Source organism: Meleagris gallopavo, chromosome 1, assembly GCF_905368555.1.
Source record: "Meleagris gallopavo chromosome 1, MGAL_WU_HG_1.1, whole genome shotgun sequence".
In the NCBI taxonomy this organism is placed as follows: Eukaryota; Metazoa; Chordata; class Aves; order Galliformes; family Phasianidae; genus Meleagris; species Meleagris gallopavo.
This window is the reverse complement of record NC_139404.1, coordinates 168,728,998-168,741,331: the sequence shown is the minus strand read 5'-3', so window position 1 is coordinate 168,741,331 and position 12,334 is coordinate 168,728,998. Positions and strand designations below refer to the sequence as shown.

The 12,334-nt window shown below is 48.0% G+C and overlaps 1 protein-coding gene across 1 annotated transcript in view; it reads right to left on the bottom strand.

Annotated features, from left to right (window-relative positions):
* The window catches only part of LHFPL6 (LHFPL tetraspan subfamily member 6), a 135,942-nt gene extending 128,058 nt beyond the window's left edge, over positions 1–7,884 (bottom strand). Inside the window, exons 1-2 of the mRNA XM_085215956.1 lie at positions 7,619–7,884; positions 5,452–6,006 (exon numbers count right to left, since the gene is read on the bottom strand). Of these exons, the coding sequence (XP_085072082.1) occupies positions 5,452–5,836 (385 nt within the window). The 5' untranslated portion in view covers positions 5,837–6,006; positions 7,619–7,884. The remainder of the gene's footprint in view (positions 1–5,451; positions 6,007–7,618) is intronic.
* Positions 7,885–12,334: the final 4,450 nt, after the last annotated feature.

The window sequence follows — 12,334 nt, the reverse complement described above, 5'->3', positions numbered from 1 at the left end:
CTGCGACCTATGCTAAGGCAGACCTCAGTCTAAATAGTCACAGTGCTCTCTGCTGACCTTATTACTGCTGAATCTATCAGGCTACAACATGACATATAATCACTCACAAGTAATATTTAACAGTGCCATGTTCCTTTTTTGCTCTTCTTCTGTTACCTTCTGGTGAGGCATCCGTTCCCCTCACAGGCCCCTCTTGCAATGCCTTTACATGAGCATGTATGCACTGGATTAATACCTAGCATGCAGTTCATCTTTGTCCTGGGTGAGGATTGCGCTGACACATGTCTACAGCACAGCAAAGTCACAAGTCACTGAAGCTTTGCATTTGACAAGATGAATGAGAGGGAAAGATGTGTAAAACAGCCCTGAGAAGCAAACTTGGAGGGGAAGAATAGTGCTTGGTTTTGGGTAGAAACAGACACCCCTCCCTGGACTCTCCCCAAATGAGTTTGGGGTAATCATTTCCTTCCTGGAAGTCTCTTGGCCTTCCTGCCCCCATAAGGCTCATTTTCTCCTTGTTATTTTTTCCCAGTTACACTCTCTCCCCATAGGCAGAAAATGATCCTGACCTTAGTCTTCCACGCAGAAAGCAGAAAGTCTCATTGCAGCTGTCAGACAAAATAATGGTTACTGGTCACTGCCCACAGTTCATTTCCTTCCCTTGACGGTTTCTAGCCTCGGTAGTCATCTGCAGTTACCTTCACCAAAGCCCCTAATGACTTTTCCTGAGCTAATCTCAGACCCAAGGCTGCCCTCATTCTCCTTGCCTTTGGCTGCAAGCCACATTTCTTGTCCTTTAGGCTCACGGACTTCATCTTTTCCAAGAGGCCCTCCTATTACTTTAGCTGTTTCCTCAAGCACTTCCTTTGAGGAATAGCTTCTCTACACGGTCCCGCAGTGCTATGAGTTTAGATCTCTTCCCTTTTCTACCCTCTGCATCTTAGACCTTGACTGTCTCACCTGCAAAGTCACATCCAGCTGTTAATATGCTAACTTGCAGATCTCCTTTGGCTTTTTCTCTTTAAAATCTCAAGGGTTTTTCTGAAAGTTCCTCACAGACAACACATTGCCCCACCTTCATCTTCATCTTGATGGAAAATGCCACATTCATCAGCCCTTCATACACAGCAGTCCTGACCAGGTGATAGGTGACGGAAACTGTTACAATCACTATTGGCACAGGACACTTGGATAAGAATCCTGGGGCAGTTTGTATGATACTTTTTCCAGAAGGCTCCATCTTTTTCCTGAGGTGAAATCAGAAGCTGCTAGAATCTTCATCCCCTTCTTCTCTAACTAAATGCTCCTTTTACCACTGCCCATTTCAAGAACTCTCCATGTTTTCTAACCAGCAATTTAAGGATCATAGTTTCAGGAATTTTAAGAGCTCCCATGAGACACAAGAGAAACAAAATAGAGAAATGGGAATTGGAAAAGAAAGTACTGCTTCTTTCTTTACTGAAAGGATTGGCAAAACTTGTGCGCTACTTGCACAGCAAGTGATGAGTACTGAAGATGACAGTGTAAGCCACACGGCTACTCACAATGATGGCAAGGGCTTATTTTTCATATGTCACTCAAAATCAAGGCCAAAGAGTCAGATTCAGAGGGGCCTCTAAGTCAGCGGGTCATTGCATGCTCTGCTCCCCTGGATTCATACCTCTCTGAGCTTGTCTTAGCTTTCCTGCAGAGCCAAGGGGAGTTCTGAGCAAGTGGAAATTACATCTATAATTCCTGTGCACTGACCATTTTAATGAAAAGCTTCACCTTGCCAGCATAACACTCTTTAAATTGACCATCCTTGCAATACTTGCATCTTTTAATCCGCTGTCTCTTATAAAACTGGCTAACCTTTCAGTTCATTATGTTCTTCAGATTATTGCTATGCTCTTAAAATCATTGCTCTGCATTCGCAGAGTGAAACTATTCACCAAATTAGTATGTCATATCTGAGCTGCCGACCTGCAAATTTCTAGTCTCCTCACTTAAGTAGAATTGACTTGCCAAGATACAATGAAAAGAAGATCAATAATTATAGACTCTAATTTGCCATAGATTTCTTAAACTTTGCTTCCTGCTGTTGTGTCCTCAATAATTATGGTCAAAGATGCATCCTTGCAATCTGTTCTAGCTACATTACATATCTCTTTATCTTCCAAACATCCACAGAAAACCAGCTAGAAACGCTGCACTTACTGCTACCAGCAAAGACTGTATCTGTCTACATAACTGTGCCCTCAAGAGGTTACAGACAGCATAACTTTCACCTGGGTTGTCAGCATGTCAAAGCACTCCAACAAAAATGCTCCTGAAGCATCTTGCTGAGATACTGCAGCAGCAGTTTGACCACAGCTTGGACTTGGGATACTTTGACCAAGTGGCTGGACTTGGGGTATTTCTTGTTGCCCAAACTGCCTTAGTAGAAGCTTAGAAGAAGCTAATGATAGCATTGTTTTTCATGTAAGCAATTGCTGCAATGTGATTTTCATGTAAGCTACAGTGCTGCCACGTGATTATACATGGGAAAGGAAGTGGTTCCTAAAATTGCAAATGGAAAAGACTGTGATGCAACCTTTCTGTTAGGAACATAAACTCAGCATATCCCAGAGTCAACATAAAATATATGTATGCTGCTTAGCCAGGATTGTCTGAAATATCACATACAAAGTACATAAAACAACCAATATCTAAAGAGTCATTCTGGGTCCGCATGGACCTGCAGTTTCTTGCAGGCTCTGCCATTCAATTTTTATGATAAGAGCAGATTTGTGGCATAAGCACTCATGAATAATTCCCTCACGTGAGTTGCCACATACAACTGGGGAAATCCCAGCTGTAAAAGCTTGGCACAGTTCAGCTAGTGCAAGCTGCACTACTTCTGCACAGGTGCTATTCTACTGACCTACTTGGAGTTCCCTCTCTTTGTTACTGCTGGAAGAAGAGGATCAGGCTGTTTGCTCAACACTTCTGGTAAATATGCCTCTCTGCCACCTTTCATGGCAGTAAAAATTCTTCCAGTATTGGATGAAGGAGTTTTAGCAACTCATAGGGCAGCCTACATCTCACCCCCCCACAAGCCTCCCTGCTCTCAGTTGGCTTAGCTCCTCATCAATCCATGATTTTAAATCCCAGTGGGAAACCTACTTAGATCCTAGACTAACAGAACACCATTATAACTTTAAACCAGCTGAACATGCCTACGCTGGTTTCTAACTTCAAGAAAAATGCAATTTATTCAAACACTCATCCTCTACCACTGAATGCAGCAGCTATGTTGGTGCAGGATGAGAAGAAACAGAAAGTGAAACCATTACCCATCTTCTTGCCCAAATGCAGGGAAAGGAACGGAACAAAACATGAGTTAAAGGCACCACTCAGTGCACTGTTAATTTTTCACTTTTCCTTCATAATAATAATTGTAGATGGTTCTTTTAACCCCAATAAAAATATCTGTGAGGGTTATATTTGGCTAGATCTCCAGATGGAGGCTAATTAAAGTGGCAATCACAATAGTGCCACTGAGCCATAGTCAAAGCACACTTCATGGTATATACCTCAACCTATAACCATTGTACAGGGAACAAAGACCCACATTCCTGTATAGCAAATAACCCCAACAGCTCATGGCTTGACTTAAAACAACCTAATGATTATAATACCTAATGTCAACATCTGTGTAAATGTAGTTATGTCATTTAAACAATGGAGCTGTACTGATCAATAGCAGATGAAGATCTGGTGAAGGATGTAAGGATTTGATCTTTACCCCCATACGTGCCTTCAGATCAGCCAAAATACTGACTTCAGCCACCTGGCCGCTCTCTGACGTCCCCACAGACAGTTTTTAAGCAGATTAAGAAATGATGGGCTCTCACTTTGTTCATTTCTTACAATTTCCAGCAGCACTGAGTGAAATGAGAAACAACCATAAAACCCAGTAGAGGGGAAAATTGGACGTGCTGTGTAAATAATTTCTGAACTGTGAGTAAAGTTGCTGGCAATTTTCATTTCCTATCACAGGTTCACATATCTTTGAATTGCTACCTCCTGAGATGCTCACTCCCTTCTAAAGGGATGGGATGCAGTGTGGTTATATGAGCGACCATGGCACAATCTGAAGGGTTCTCCTTAAGCAGGAGGACACCTGGGGAAGAGCCCACATCTATGGCCCATGCTGACATCCCGGTGCAGGGTCTCCAACACCTCCCATGTCCCTTTATCCGTCTGTCCGTCAGCTCCACCATGTTTCACTATGGTGGCTGTAACCAAACCCAGGCATGCGGCACCACCAAACACAAATTAAAACCAGATGAGCAGAGCAGCAATTGGAAGGAGGGAGTGGTTAAAGCCCAAGCAGAGCCTGTGATGGCTCTCAGTGGAACTAACCAGGCCGCGTGGGCTTGCAGAGCTTTGCTGAATTGAAAATCCTCTCCACGCCCTGGTTGCCTGACCGGAGCTCTATAATGAAGCAGCCTTCTCGAAGCAGCAGCTTCCAGCAGAGTTAACTCTCAAGCAGCTGCTGCGTTTTCAAATTGTCAGCCAGATTAAACACAGGAATGCAGTGCTGAGGGAAGGGCAAAGTGACAGGGTCAGTTTGCTCTAAAGTGCGGAAAATGCTCCAAAAGTCAGAGCCAGGGCTTCTGGCAGCCGGCAGGGAGCCACGCTGACACCGCCTAGCTGAAGGCCTGGCACAGGTCCCTTTCAGGACCTCAGCTGCGTCCCCTAAGCTGCACCCCAGCTGTGTTTGCATCTTGCATGTGGGATGGGAGCCCACTGTCCTATCTGGTTGCACCTCAGTTTGGGGGGAGAAGGGCAGGAAATGGGCCCAGAAGGACTGCCCAAATGCTGGCACCTGGGCAGATAAACTCATCCCCTAATGGAGGCAAGTGTACACCAAGTGGCATGAGATGACAGTGAGTGCCACCGAGCCTTGTGTTGCTGATGACAGGGGAGAGTGATGATTTACTAGGAAAACAGCCCTATAAAAAACACGCCAGAGTATCCTGCTTATTGTCTCATACCCTTCAAACACTCCACGGCTAAAGCCATACAATTCACAGGCTAAAAAAAGAATGGGAGGTGATTCTCCTACGCAATGTCTAGACCGCAGCCTCCACTAACCCCACCGGGTAGAATGGAGCCAGCAGCCTGGCAGGGCTCCTCCTCACGCCTCCTCTACCAGGGTTAAACATTCCCTCTCTGTCTTTAGCTCAAATGTGAGCTGAACCTCTCAGGTAGCTCTCAAAAGTCGTCCAACAACTAGGCATGGGGCTCAGTGCAAGAACAGCTGTAGGTGAGCAAGCCTTTGGGACACATTCAGACACTCAGCCACTCAGTGGTCAAGTGGCCAAGCCAAGTGGTCTGCCTCATACCTTCCTCTTCCCGAAGTCTCCACACCCATACAAATTAAGTGTGAAGATCCACACTGCAGCACAAGCAGGCAGCACTTACCTCCCAGGAACTGGATGCCTCCTGCCACCCTGCCCACGGTCCTGGAGATGAGCTCGGACACGCAGCAGCCCATGAGGGCCGTCAGGGCCACCAAGAGGAGCAGCCCGCAGCCCAGGCCCGTCACCACCGTGCAGATCCGCCACTCGGTGCTGGGGATGGCCTGGAAGGAGGCGTAGCGGCCGCACTGCTCCACCATGATGGTCGTTTGGCGGCTCTCATCCCGCACCGGGTAGGAGCACCTCCGGAAAGTGCCAAAGGAAACCGACTTCTCCAGCTGAGACCCCAAGAGCCAGTAGGGCATGAAGAAGCCCACACAGGATGCCGCTGCGCAGAGGAAGGAGAGGAAGGCCCAGACCACACCAGCACAGGTGAGGCTGGAGGCCATCTTCGCGTCTGCACCAAGCCCCTCGCAATGGAGAGACAGAAAGCCCCTCTGTATTTTGGAACGTTAGGGATAATCCAGAGTCTCTCAGCCTTGGCAAATCCTCACAATGGGAGAAGCTCCGATCCTAAAAGCCAGGGGGATGTTTCCTCCCATCATGAAGACAAAGATCCCTGATTAAATAACAGAAAGGAGAAAAAGCCAAATTCAGTAACACTGATATTAGAAGAGTTTATCTGCCAGAGCATCTTTCCTTCCTCCAGCACTTCTCACGAAGACATCATACATCTCTGTCCCATTCCTGCAGCCACTAGCATCACTATGGGGGGGCAGCGTGGGCACGTAGGCTGTGCAGCCCTGCCAGGGCTTCCCTGCTCACCTCTCACTCCTGCACGTCTTCACCTTCCCTGTGCTGACAGAGAAAAAGGCGAGGTCTCATTCATCCCTCCTCCTGCAACGTGCTTTAGGCATGGCCTCACAGTTTCTGTGCAAACCATTCACACTGCCTACAGCTTTTCAATCCCAGACCCCTGTGGCAGCAGTAAACCTCATTAACACAAAACCTCTTTGCCTGTTCCCAGCCCAAACCCAGCACCTTTAGCTCCTGCTCCTTCCGGACAATTCGCAGCCTCCCAGCTCTGTGGTGCGTTTGCCTGTTTCAGGAAAGCTGCTTCCCAGAGGTTGGGGTATATTTCTTGTTAAATCCATCCTGGATTGCTGTTCCAACTGTGTCTGTAAATTTATGATCACCTCTCACAGTTGCTATAAATGAATTCCGATGGCTATTTACAAGGGCTTTTTTTTTCTAAGCGTGATTAGACACCAATCAGTGAACTCAATTAATGTGCAGGCAAAAAAATTAAAGCTCCCTTTGCACCAGGAGGGAATGCAGAGACAGTGGCTGTAAGTGAAATTAAGTGTGTGCACCGCACAAAACTTTTGTTTACTTTTAAAACACTGAGAAAAAACAAAAAGTCTCTTCCATAACGCTGAGAAAGGCCCGAGATTCAGAGAAGCCACACGCTCAGCTCCTAGCAGACACAGCCCATCTGCAGAAACGCCTTCCAACCTGCCAGAGTCCTAACCCCGGGAACAGAAACTTGGAGCGGGGCACGGGCCGCCTCCATCCCTCCGCAGGCATCTCCCGGGGAAGGACCCGCCCGCGTCTTGGCGTTTCACCAAACGTCTCCGGCAAAGTGGGTCACGGCACTCGGGGGAGATGGTTCCCTCAACTAGCGGACGAGATCAGGATGGATGCAGAGGCAGCACCCTTCCAAACCGCGGGGCAGCAGCTCCGCTCCGCACCCCGAGCGCTGCCAGCCCACGCCCGGCACTCTCTCTGGGGCGTGGGATCGCCCCTCCGGCCCCAAAACCCCGCTCCTCCGCTCTGGGGTAGGAGGGGGCGGCCGGGAGCTCCGGGGCTCCCCGAGGGAAAGCGGGGGCCGGGAAGTGAAACTCGCCGGGGTGATGCGAGAAGGCTGCGGAGGGGCGAGAAAGGGTACAGGGGAGAGCAGGGGAGTAAGAGGACGGGAGAAAGGGGCGGAAAGAGTGCGGAGTAGTGGGGAGATCCGAGAAGGACGCGGGCCCCAGAGAGGAAGGGGATGCGGGACAGGAAGGAGAGAGCGGGGAACCGGGAGCAGAAGGGGGTCCGCAGAGTTCGGTGGAACGGCAAAGGGACGCGGCTGCTGGCTGGCGGAGCGAGCGGAGCGGGGATGCAGCCGGGGAGAGCCGGGCTACGAGGGGCGCGGGAGGCCGGGGGAAGCCGCGGGGAGCCGGGATACTTACTTGCACGCCGGGCGCTGGGGCTGCCGCCGCGAGTGCCGGCAGCACATGGGCGCGGGGCCCGGCTGCGGAGCCGGCGGGTGGCGGCCGCCCCAAGCGACTCTCGCCGCGGTCCCGGAGCGGAGGCGACGCGGGCGGGACCGGCACCGGGACCCTCCCCGCACCACCCCGGCCCGTCCTTCCCTCCCTTCTCCGCGCGTCTGATTCCTCGGGAGGCACCGCGCTCCGCCGCCTCTCCTCCCCCTTTCCCCGCCGCCGCCTCCCCGGGCGGGACTCGCCGCGGCGGGGCCGGGGGCGAGGGGCCGGGAGGAACCTCCCCGAGGCGTCCCGGGGCGGGGCTGGGGGTCCCGGGGGGAGTCCTGGCGTCCCGAGGCCGGGGGCGGCAGGGAGAGAGTGGGGGAGAGGGGGAAAAAGCCGGCGGGGAGGGAGGGTTAACGGGGGGGGGAGGCTGCAGCCTTTACATGGGAAAATACGGGCTAAGCGGGTGGTGTGCGTCTGAGCGGTGCGTGTGTGTGTGTGTGTGCATGCGAGCTGCTGAGCCAGCGATTTGCTTCCGACAGTTTGTGCTACAGAGAGGGGCAACGCGAGCGGAGTACCGAGCAGCTCCTGAGGCTGGGGGAGTCGGGCGGAGGGATGGGAGCCCCCAGGCCTTGGCCGGGGTCTGGAATGGGAAAGTTTTGGGGAGGGGTTGCTAGGAGGGATGGTCTCCGCTGAGAGAGAGATTTCCTCTTTCTGCTTCTTCCTCCCCGCCCTGCAGCTCCAATAGATTCCCTCCAACAGAAGACAATTTTATGCCGAGTTTAAATTATGTCGGCACCAGACAGGGAGAATCTCTTTGGTGATGTTTCTTTTGCAGTCCTAGAACATCGCGTGTGATTTAAGTACTGATCATTAATATTATTAATGCTAAATGGAAGCGAGGTTTATTGCACTCAGTCTGTGTTTACACCATTTAGTAGTAACAACAGTCATGTTCGAAATTAAATTACAAAGCCACTTTATTGGATGGTTGTTGTTTTTGGTTTTTTTTTTTTTTTTTAGATATAAATAGAAGACTCTATTTTTGCCCTGTAATGTAAAGTCTTAAAATCAGAACATTAGTGGAAATGTATATTTTCTCAAAGGACAAAAAAATGGATTGAGAATTATCCAGCAAAATCTAGTTTTCCATCCTATCATTTCAAGCATATTCCTTAAGGAAAAGTGATTCAAATAAAAGAAGGTTAAATAAAAGTGCTTCAAATAAAAGAAGGTGAAATATTCTGTGATTCTGTATTAGATGCAGCATGCTGTAGGAAGCCTGCTGTAGCAGAGGGTTGGACTCCATGGTCTCCAGAGGTTCCTTCAACCCCTACAGTTCTGTGATTCTGTGAAATACAGCTTTGGTGCTAGAAGGTGTGTGTAGTGATGTGCTTTGCAAGGAAGGCAATAAAGGCATAATCCCAAAACAACCACAGCCCCTCAGCTGCACACACAAAGGTTGTGTCTGTGTTGGCAAGTATTAGAGATTACAGAATCACAGAATGGCCCAGGTTGGAAGGGACCTGAAGGATGATGAAGCTCCAACCCCCCTGTCACATGTAGGGCCACCAACCTCCCCATTTAGTACTAGACCAGGCTGCCCAGGGCCCCATCCAACCTGGCCTTGAACACTTCCAGGGATGGGGCATCCACAACCTCTCTGGGCAGCCTCTTCCAGCACCTCACCACTCTCTCTGTGAAGAATTTCCCCCTGACATCCAACCTAAATCTTCCCTCCCTCAACTTAAAACCATTTGCCCTTGTTCTGCTGCTATCTACCCTTTCAAGGAGTTGATCAGCCTGACCCAATCCCAGAACCACAGTATGCTTTGGGCTGGAACAGACCTTGGAGATCATCTTATTCTACCCTCCTGCCTAATCTGTTCAGCAAATCTGTTGGTGCTGATGGATATTCCCGTGTTTCCACATGTTATTTTTTTATTATTATTTGCTCTAGCCTAAGTCTCTAGCACTCAAGACCCATTAGATGCCCTTCTAAAGCCTTGTCTTCTTGTTCAACACCATCTGAATAGCATCCACCCTGTGCACTCATCCCTGCTGGATAAAATAAAACGTGGCTGAGCAAAGGATGATCTGGATACTCATCCTGAAAGTGAGCCACGCCAGAACATGAACATGGCTGTGCCCATAGGGTGGGTGACTGTACCCAGTGGTGAGAAGCAGAGCCTACTCTGCAGCACGCCTTCCTAGCACCTTCCTCTCACACCAGCACTGCACGGTTCCAGGCCTCCACCACAAAATGCCCCAATGCTCAGCTCCGCTTCTGCGAGTGTCTGCATGCTGACCACTCTTGTGCGTCCAGCCAGAGCCTGGCTCGGGTGTTTCTCCTCCTGCTTCCCTTTTACCACCATGGGAACTGTGCTCTTGGCATGAAGAGAGAGAAGGAGAGAGTATTGTCATAAATTTGGAATTGCTTAAAGGCCAGTTTGGTGTTCTTTCATTAGCCCAAGGCCTTGGTTACAATGAAATAACGATAGATGTGTCTAAATTAAGCGCACTGGGATTAGACAGGGGTAGAAATTGCTTGGTGTTAAAATGACTACAGAAAAACTTCTGTTTCACACATGTAAACAGTTTCTAGGTTACATCTGAGTTTGTGAATCTAGGGAGAAGGAAACAAGTATGCATTTATTCATGCAATTTATCTCTTCCATGGTATATGCCAAGGTCCCCAAGTCAGTGTTTGCTTTGCTAATGGCATCTCTACAGCAGTCCATTTACTTCCCTTATATGGCCTTTATATTCACTCCCTGAGCTGCTGCCATTCTGCATTCCCTCATAGAGACTGCACACAGAGTTCTGCATCTCTCCTGAAGCATCTTATCTTGCCAACTGTCTCCGAATGCCCCTGCAAGCTGGCCACGTAGCTTATCCACTTGAATAAGATCTCTTTCTCCATCCGTTTGCTGTCAGAGAGACAAGCAGTTTTGTTTTGATTAGAAACAAATTAAACACATTTCATGTTTATGTAACTCTTATTCCTTTTTTTCCCTAATGTTTGCAATTCAGTGTGCTTCAACTATATCAACATTTGCTGTCTTTTCAGGGAACGTTGTGCTTAGGTGTATTTTTACTGTGAAAGCCAAAATATTTCAACTCGTATCTAACCTGTAGATAAAATAATAAAAAGGGACTTACTGCACAGTGCTTCTGGACTCTTGATCTTTCCTACAACCACAAAAGCTGAGCCCTCCTCATAGCGGAGCAATGGCAGCAGTCCTGATCCCCAGGGCCTTGTCTATTCTGAAATAGCAGCTGGTTTTAAAAGTGGTTCTGGTACTCGGAAATTTAACAGAATCCTCTTTTGAGAGAGCCTCCGAGTTGGTGGCAGGAATATGAGATGCGGAATTCCCACTGCTGGCACCACCTGAAGTCAGACCAGATCAAACGCCTACCAACACACTGTCATAAAACTGCCATAGAAGGGAGATGGGAAAATATGCGTATAGATTTTACCGTCTCTCTTCTCCCTGATCCATTGACTAAGCTGCTGTTACATCTGGGGCCCTACAGACTGGATCAGCGCAGCAGAATAAAGAGAGAAAATCCTGTCACTGCACCTAAATCAATCCAGTTAATATACACATCACAGCCCCAGCCACAGAAGCTTTCATTACAGCATATCCTGTAAGACAATCCACTGTCATATATAAAATGCCATAGGGGAGTAGGTGTGTTCCTAAACTCCAAGGAAAATGAAACAGATAGCGAACCTCCATCTCATTTTTCCATCTTTAAGAATAAAAAAAAAAAAAGCAGCTTTTCTTTCACAGGCCACCATCTGGTTTTCTCTTGTGTGGTCTGTAGGAGAGCGATAGTGCCTTCATGGTTCCGAGCATCTTACAAAACTGGATCTTCAGGTCATGTCTGGACTCGATTTTAAATGAAAAAGAAAGATGTAGGCACAACAATAGACTTGAGGCGATGTACTGGGAGCAGCAAAAAGTCAACTCAATTATTCAAATACAGTCACTAAAAATCAAGCAGACGAATATTATGGGGAGCCATCTGATAATTAATACACTTACTTTAAATTCAGTCACAGCAGCAGGAAGAAAACAACTAATCATGGAAAAAAAGTAGCACCTCAAGTCTAACACCTGCGAATTTCTCATCCAGAGGAAGGTAAGAAAACAAATTCAAATTGCTAGATCTTAATACACCCAATGTGGTGCCTCTTCCAAGTAACACACATTGTACGTTTTCTACTGTGGGTGAAAGTGGACTCCAGAGATATGAGGCTGTCACATCTGAACCTGAATCCTGGCCTAACAACTTAGCTCTGGGCAAAACATTCTCTCTTCTGTTCCTTTCCAATGCTATGTTATCATTAGGATTTATCTTTATGATTGTTTTAAAGGTGGCAAATTTTACAAATCACATTACTGAAAATTCATGAACTGAACATGCTTGTGAAGCATGGATGTCTCAGTGGAAATACTGCTCTTGCTGCTAACTTCACTCTTCATCTCTGGACACACCTACATGTAAAGCATCAATCAATAAGAGAAAAAAGGAAACATCCTTTATTATATGCAATAAACCCTCCTTAAGCTGCTTCATTTTTAAAGCATTGTTACTTATTATGTAAGTAATATAACATAAAAGCCACCAGGTGCTCTGCACTTTGCCAAATAGCAGTTGTAGCAAAACAAGCTCCTGATTATCTCTTTCATG